Consider the following 8,758-nt stretch of genomic DNA (forward strand, 5'->3'; position numbering starts at 1 on the left):
GATTCTCATAAAATTGTGTATATTTTTCTAAAACCTCCTCTGGAAATTCAGACATTTTTCTTATAAAATATTTAAACATTAATCCCATGTATTCTCATAAATGTATCCAATATTTATGTATAATGACTATTTTTCCTTATAAAATCTGACGTTTTTTTTTTTATTCTGACTCTTGTCAAATATAATCTTTAAAATTAGTACTTTTCTCATATATAACCGTCAATATATTTTTGTAAAAAATTCTGACTTGTAAAATATTGCTCCTTTCGTCTTGTAAGGTTCCGACATTCTTCCTAACTCTTGAGGTGGGAGAGGGGGGGGGGGGGGAAGGGAAACGTTGTCTTCATGTGAATTGTGTTAAGGCTCATTAAATCCAAACAGACTGTCTGAGATGAGTCATCATTAGCTGCTGGCACACGGTGCACATCGGAGACGTTCTTGACTGGAAGCTTCAAGGAATGAAGCACAGACAAAAATAATTGTCATCTTTGGAATTCCGTCTTGCCACTTGTGAGTTTGAACTGTTCGAGGCATGACCTTAAAATTGTGGGTGGGTGGGTTGGTGTTAGGGGGCTCAGGTTTGACCTAATTAGTAGCAAAAGCCAGCGTTGTTTTGTCAAGTCTCTTACTGCTGCTTGATGCCCATCAGTGGAAAAAAAAGGAGGGTGCTTGTTTGCACGGGGCGGGCGAATCCACCTGCACACTCTCGGCATGTTGATAAAGACGCATGCTGGCGAAGGCTTACAAGGATTTGGGAGCAGAGGAAAAATGGCAAAATGAAGCAGAGTCACTAGCAATCAAGTTGGCTGGCTGGTTGAAAAAAATCCATATATTCAAACTGTAAATTGCATGTTCAGGAAGGAACGTGTGGTCTTGTCTCATTAGCTCTGATAGAAATGCATTAATTTGCCAGCTAAACGTAGAAAATGACAACAATCATTAAACACGTTAATGGTCCGACTCCAACACGAGCTTCCGCGCAGATGACAGAATTCCCGTCCCCTTTTGTGTCCGCACAATCAGTCCGGCTTTGCTATTATCGAGTGCGATGGCGGCACAGTCCAAGCTGGCAGTGCGACGCCCTCCCAGGAACAACTTAAGCGCTTAAATGCCATCGGACTGCGCTTGAGGACATCCACAATGCACGCTGGCGTCGGCAAGCGGGAAAAGGTAGAAGGCCTCCGGAGAGCGGGAAAAGATCGCAAAGAAGCTTAGCGGCCGATGACAATAGCCGTTTCCGCGCTGTAAAAAATAGAGGCATCAACAAAATGGTAGACAGCGGGCGCTTCATCGACTCAGGACAAATACTGCAAATGTCTCCGTTGAGGGAGGTGCAAGACGCAATATGGTTGGTGGGAGTAAGTCATATTTGGGTTCGGTATGTATTCAATTGGTAATAGGTGCATCCCAATCAACTTCACACAATTCTGATCTCACAAAACACCTGCTGCAATATTGGCTCCACCTGTAAACTAATCTAATAATAACATACTTGACAAGCTTGTGACTCAACGAGCACCAGGGTGCGAAAAAACACCGAGGCGCGATTAAGAAGGAGCTGAAAACAACAACACACTATTCAAACGAAAGCCTTGTTATACCCCTGACAAATACGTTTTTCAATATTATCGATTAGGAACAGCTTTTTAAACATATTTGTCCCATATAGGTGTGTCTGATAAAATAACTGGTTCATTAAAGTTAAACATTAAAATTAGACGCCTAAGTATCTACTTTATATTAAAACACCCACCTCCTTTTATTGCTGTGAACTTTTGGACTCTTTTATTTCTGATTTACCCGAATGCAAAACGCCAACTTCCAAACCAAACCATTACAAAATAAAAAATAAACATTTCAGCAACAACTCACAAAAACAGCAACACCTGAGTTGACATACTAAAAAGTATTTAAATAGACACATTTAAAAAAGAAACAGTCAAGTTGGCTACTCACCTTGTTTGCAGTGATAAGTTATTCTCTGTCTACCAAATGCTAGCAGAACCTAGCATCACAAAGAACGTCCAAAAAGCGTCTTTTATCACCAACAATTTACATGTAAAAATAAAAATATACAAAATATATATTGGTCCAACACTGGCGCTGCTGGCAGCACTTTCAATGAGGAAGCTATAGAAACACGGTTGAGTTGGCGTCTCGCCGCGTTTGACACATTTGAGTGACAGCGATTATTTATTTTCTGATTTTTATGAACGCAACACGTCCCCTCCACGGACCGAACTTAGCATCGGCGCCTAGCATCACAAACGACGTATAAGAACACGTTTTAACCAAAAAAGATAAAGAAAAACAACAACACTTACATAGACAAAACCCGAAAATACTTCTTTAAACAGTTTTAAGATCCTTTCAAGTAAAAATTGCAACGCCAAATAACACTTTTTTTTTCCTCCTCCACGAAGACGCTAAAGAGTTGTCCACTCACCTTGTTTGACACACTTGAGTCTGACGGGCTCCTTGCTGTGCCTCAGCACCGCCATCACGTCCCGGCTGGTGAGTCCGGCCACCGGCGTGTCGTTGACCTCCAGCAGCAGCTCCCCTGGACGGAGGCTGCCGCTGAGGCAAGGCGCTCCACCCGAGGGCAGCTCACCCACGAGCGGGAAGTGTCCGTGCTCCGCGCCGCCCCTCAGCTCCAGCGCAGCCAGCTGCCCCTCCGCGTTCCGGCCGAGAACACTTTCGTGGACTTTGTTGCTCCAGTGGTTGGTCCTCAGTTTCAGGCTCCGGGACATGACTCACGTAGAGGCGGCGGGGGAAAGTTCTGGAGAACTTTGAGGGTCCCCCCAACCCCCGGGGATGGCTCACTGTTGGCCGTTACTTGGGTCCATGTCTTCGGCTCCGCGCAGCTGGATCATCGACTCGTGGTGCGTTCAAGAACTCTCTCCGAGGTGGGAGTGTTTACATTGAGTCAGAAGCCTCGCGTAGTTGAATTCCAAAAAGTATAATAACGTTTAGCTAAATGTTTGTAGATTCGTATGAAGCGGTTGTAATTGTTTTCAATGTAGTGTATTTTTAGTATTTCCTTCCAAACAGCAGTTAGTAACTTCTTCCTACTCTTTTTCAGACCGTCAGCACGCAGTTTTAGTTTGTAATTTATTTTGTTTGTATGTACTGTTGCAATAAAAACCTCAAGCAGTCAAATTAATGTGATTGTTGTTAAGCTGAGCAAACATTTGACCTTTAACTAAGTAAATTTGTCATGTTCAAATTTAAAACATGCTCAAGTCCATTCACTGTTTCAACATTTACGAGGGTAAGATGAAGGCAGCACCCATCCAAACAAGTAACTGACCCGGATGTGAAGGCTCCAGAAAGAGGAGAAGTTGTTTTTTCCTCCACTAAATCCATCTTTCCTTTCACGGGAGAAAAAAAAACTGTGCGTGTTTGGGGGAGGGGGGTATAGAAGCTTAATTCCTTTATTTTCACTGACATCATTGTACCTTAAGATTGTTATTTACAAAAATAAAAAATAAATCCAAATGTGCTCCTATTTTTGATGATCCAAGTGGTTAACCTTTTACAGCACATCGAAGTAGACAAAGTTAATTACAGTATTGGGAGTACATGCCTTTTTTTTTTGCGACTTTCTCTAAAGAATTATCACCGTCGTTTGCATTTTATTGCAAAGATACATCACTGTAACGTCACTATTCCACGTCGCGCCGTTATCATTTCTCTAATGATTGGTTGGAATAAATCACGCGTTCTTCAAAAACACTATAAAATGTGAGAAAAAATAATCAGGTCTGCACATTCCAAAAATGAGGGAGGGAGGTTAAAGTCGAGTATTCGGACAGAGGGCAGGAATTCGGGAGGCAGTGTTTGAACAAGGGCGGGCAGGAATGCGCGTGAAAACACTCTGTGGCCACTTCATTAGGTACCCTCGCTCAATTCTCAATCGAGACCTGAGATAGTAACATACTCTTTCCCCGGCCATTTTGTTTTATACCGACTTTAATGACCCTGCACTGGGGCCTGTCGCGATCGTTACATCGTGTCGCCTCGTCGGCAACGACTCCCCAAGGCCACATCACCGGACTTCCATCTGGTTCTACCGCCTCGGATGGACGCGCCCGTGGACTTTCCTCATGTCATGTGCATCCGAGTCGAGCGGCAGGAAGAATGGAACGCCCATTTATTTGAAAATCGCGGTTACTTCGTTCGGCTTGAGAGGCACTTTAAAAAAAACCACAACACGGCATGTTTGATGGCTTTGGCGACAGAAAAGGCATCCAGTGGTGGACATGAACTGCTTTGTGTTCACACTGCCAAGTTCATTTGAAACAGGATCCACTTCTCTTTCTGGGCAAGGTCTGAAGAGGCGAATTGATTGAGTCTCATCAGGCTTTCGGAGGATTTTGATGTCCGTGAGTGGTTTGCGTCACCATGGTAACAAATGGAGGTGCGCTTACAATTATTATTATTATTTTTTTTTTATTGCCTCGTCCTTGCTTCTCCTTTTACGTCATCGTTCACTCACAGCGCGTTTTGCCACACTGGTGAGCTGGACATAAATATTGGACAACTCCGTAGCGTAATTGGGATCCATAATCATCCCAAATAATCCATTTGTTCTTAAAGTTATTTTGTTGAAAATGAACAGCTCGCCCAGATGTTTTAGGGAGTGCATACAGCCACGTGGAGTCATAATACAATCCAGTGAATCAGTTTTATTATTATAGATTGTCACAGCCTGGGTTGTTGTTGCAGGTTTTTATTTTTTTAATTAGTTGGTTACTCTTCTTCTTCTTTTTCAATCAATAGTTTAATCAGATGTTTTAGGGAGTGCATACAGGCTCCCTAAAAGTTTGGAGAAAACATGTTACTGTTGAAACTGGATTACCTAGTAACAGTTTTCAATCTGTGCTAATCTTGCATACAGGTAAAAAAAAACACAGGCATATATGTTAAAGAGATTTATAAAAAATAAAAAATAAAATAGAGTCAGGAATGACCTTATTTAAAATGTGCAGGGGTCACAATTTGTTTGGCTAGCGATCGATATTCCCGCCTTGCATCTTAATTCCGCGCTGAACTCGAAGGACGGGCCCTCCGAGACGGCGGAATTAAATTGTTCTCCTCATCATCACCACGTCGTTTGTCACAAATGGCCATAAAAGAGCTAAATCATTGCTGAGAGACGCCCTTGTTTCGCTCGCACCGCTGACACTTTATGATATTTCATGCTGATTAAGTTTGCGCTATTGCACCCCCACCCCCACCCCATCCTTCCTTCTTTGCGCCCCCCCCCCACACTTGATGCTGCCATAAATCTGCATCACTTTCCATTCATCACAGAATGAGCGGACGCGAGGTTAGCGAGTCGCTTTCTCGCTTCTTAATCTAAATAAATATTTTTGCCTTTGCAATCAGTGCACTTGAGAAGAAGTCCAGCTGCGTTGAGATAAAGGGAATTAAATTGTGATTATGTCACCACAACTCCGTGCATGCAAAAATATTCCACCGGCAACATTTCATTTATTAAAACAATTATTTTGATAGAAATAAGTAAAAAAAGCAAATAAAAATAATTAAAAATAATAATAATATCGCACCACATTCTAAATGACATTTAGGCCTACGTAAAATGAATACAAAAATAAAAGTTTTAAAAAGAAAAACAATTTGCTCGTTTGTCTTCTGAAGCTTTAATGCAATAGCGCCATCTCTGGGCGACATACTGCCACAGCAGACGGTGCTTGTGAGTTTAGACACGTACATCGAAGAAGAGTATATAAAATAAAATAAAATCAATTAAATACGATTAGGTATGACAAATACAATAAAGGCATCTTAAATGGGCTTCCATTTGGAATGGCGCACGTAATGACGTCTATCAAAGGTGACGAGAATGGTAAAAGGCATTTAAACCTGTTAAAAAATATCAACGAATATAAAACTGTTTCATAAACGTTTAAATTGTTTAATTGCAATAGAATACATAAGTCGAGTAAGAAGGGGGAAAAAAAACATCAGTATCAGCACTCCGCGCATGCGCATGACACACAGGGGAACAGATGTGACCTGCGCATGCGTAGAATGCTCGTGCGTACAGTGGAGGAATCCGTTTCTATGGCAATACTTGGAGAAATTACGTCATCAAACACTGGGAGTGGTTACTTTAAATAGCCATCAGTGGTTGACAAGAGCAACAACAAAACTTCTTTCAGGGGAAAAATAAAATGCTACAGGGCGCTATAAGGTACAAGTCCAAAAATGTTAAAATCAATAAATTAATAATAATAATACAAATAACAAAATTAGGATAGAATTGTACCACACGGGATGGGAATGGCGACGAGCTATATGTGCAGTGCTGTTTATTTCCAGTAGATGACGCCAGAAGCAAACATACTCAAACTGAAAAACAGATTGAAGTTTTCCACAGTTACTCAGATACTAAAACAACTGCGTAGGATCGTACCACTTTTTTGCCACCCCTCTGCCGAGTATGGAAGTGGACTGAAACCGTCCTGACTACTTATATGATTAGAGTAGCATAACCACCCCACAATTTTCCTGTTTCCTCTTTAGCCTCATTAGCATATTGGGCGTGCTAAAAATATTAACGAGGCTACAGGTGGTCGCCTCGTGTTCCAGAAGCCGCCCATCAGGAACATATTTGTCACCCAAAAGACGGAACAAAACAAGCTGACGTGGGTGCGTCAGGCTTCTCATGCATGTGATTCACCGGCAGCATGCGAGGGAGATTTGTGACGGGAGCCCACGCAGGTCCCCCTCGCCTCGAGCCCGTTTTATTATCTGGGGTGGAGGGATGTGACTCGTCGCCGGAATGTTAAGAGTGTCAAACGCACGCTTTAAATCCACCCTGGCTGGACTTTTTGTCCCGAGAACGGCCTGGATTTGGGGTCTTATTAGAGCAGGATTATGGGCCTACATGCTCGAGAATCAAACACACGACAAGGGATGAAATGCTTTCTCCTGTTTCAGGCCGCTATCAGAGGGTGGAAAAGGTCAAATTTGCCAGTTGTCGCGGAGGCTCTAAAGAAAACTTGAAGGGGGGGTTAATATTCCATTGCTGCCCACAGTCTCCACTTGGATAAAGTGTGTTTTTTATTAAATGTTGCAATCAAAACATTTTTCAAAGCTTTTTACTGTGTTCTACTCCACAGTCAAAACCTTTACACAGTGCTACGTTTTCTTGCTGCCCACAGTCTCCAATTAGATAGATATGAATATTTTTAATATTTTTATATTTTGGTCAACATATGCAGTAAAAAAAATAAAATAAAAGCATTTTAATTTGTGTTGTATGGCAATTTTCCATTTAGCTGCAATGCTCAGTTTCCTTGCCGCCCACAATCTCCTCTATGCATATTCCGCAGTCTCCACAGTTCTACGGCTGCCCGCAAACTCATAACAAAACAAGTTTTTCTTTATACTGGTCAACATGCCCAGGTACACCTGTGTGCTACCTTGGAATTACGATGATGGAGCTGCGTATTTGGATAATTTTCAGTTCTTACGACCCTCCACAGTCTCCAGTTTGCTGCCCTCAGTTTCCAAGCCAGGCTTTGTATAAAAGCGGCTTGTGGCCCACAATCTCCTCTCTGATAAAATGTGTCCTCTGACGAAAAGACCATTACCGTATTTTGCTAACTTGGAAACAGAAAAAAAGGCATACAAAAAAATAGACAGAATTAATTAGGTTTTAAATGGCCGCCATGACGTGAAAAACTCCTGACATGTTCCCACATGAAGCATCAGTAAAAAAAAAAAAAAGAAGAAGAAAGAACTGGCAGCTATTTTTAACCACTTCATCCCCTCGGCTATGAGAGAATATCTGTCGCCATCTCGCGCTCTTTCTCCCACCCCTCTCTCGACTCCCTGTTGCCATGGTGCTAAGAACCAATGACATCACAGCCAGTGTGTGTGTGTGTGTGTGTGTGCGCAGGGTGGATGAAAGTGGGAATTTGAGCGCAAGACGGAAAAAAAAAAAAAAGACGAAAGGCCGCCTGACGCTTTTTTCATCATGTGATAGCACGTCATCACACCACGCTCTATTTTTTTTGTTTTTGTCAGTTCAAGTCTTTTTGGTCTAATTGTCAAGAAAAACCCAAGACTCGGTCGGCAGTCTTTTTGCGCAAGGCTCAAGCAGACAATATGTGTGGTCTCATCAGGGCTGGACTGGCCATCTGGCACACCAGGCGGATGCCTGGTGGGCCGGCCTCTTTTAGGGCCTAATGTCGTGCTTTTTAATTATTATTTTTACTACATTTTACCACAAGAGACTGGCCCACAATTTAGAAGGACCAGTCCATTAATCAAAAAAATATATATAATAATAAAGAGCAATGATGATGACATTTCCGAATGAACAATACTGAGCTCTTTATAAAAAAAAAAAGAAAAAAAAAAGAAAAAGAAAAAATGCCAGGGCCGATTTTTTATTTATTAATTTTTTGCCAGTCCAGCCAAGTCCCCTGTGGTTTAAGTCTCAAGCAGGCCCCAGATCAGGTGTCGCAGGACTCGGGTAGATCAGAGATTCTCTCGTTCAAGACTCAGGCAGATATCAGATCTTATAGTCAAGACTGTAATAGTTCATAGGTCTTAGGATCCAATACTCAAGTTTTATGGTCCAAGATTCAGTCATATAATCGAAGGCTCAAGCAGGTGGTCCAGGCCTCTAATAGATCTTAGATTTTTGGGTACAAGACTAAAGCAGTTCCCAGGTTTTATGGTCCAAGGCACAAGCTGGGACTCGTTCATGTGGTTTTAA

At 42.0% G+C, this 8,758-nt stretch overlaps 1 protein-coding gene across 15 annotated transcripts in view; it reads right to left on the reverse strand.

The window, feature by feature from the left end:
- magi2a (membrane associated guanylate kinase, WW and PDZ domain containing 2a) overlaps window positions 1-2,890 on the reverse strand; it is a 79,334-nt gene extending 76,444 nt beyond the window's left edge. For 11 of the 15 annotated variants that reach the window (XM_086058520.1, XM_086058523.1, XM_086058518.1 and 8 more), the window contains exon 1: window positions 2,447-2,889. In XM_086058520.1, the coding sequence (XP_085914646.1) occupies window positions 2,447-2,750 (304 nt within the window). In that variant the 5' untranslated portion in view covers window positions 2,751-2,889. Of the gene's footprint in view, window positions 1-2,446 lie in introns of all 15 variants that reach the window. The other 4 variants (XM_086058512.1, XM_086058515.1, XM_086058522.1 and 1 more) reach the window with 2 other exon arrangements.
- Window positions 2,891-8,758: the final 5,868 nt, after the last annotated feature.

The sequence above is a fragment of the Leptonotus elevatus genome, chromosome 17, assembly GCF_054856555.1.
Source record: "Leptonotus elevatus isolate MCC_2025b chromosome 17, RoL_Lele_1.0, whole genome shotgun sequence".
NCBI classification, from domain to species: Eukaryota; Metazoa; Chordata; class Actinopteri; order Syngnathiformes; family Syngnathidae; genus Leptonotus; species Leptonotus elevatus.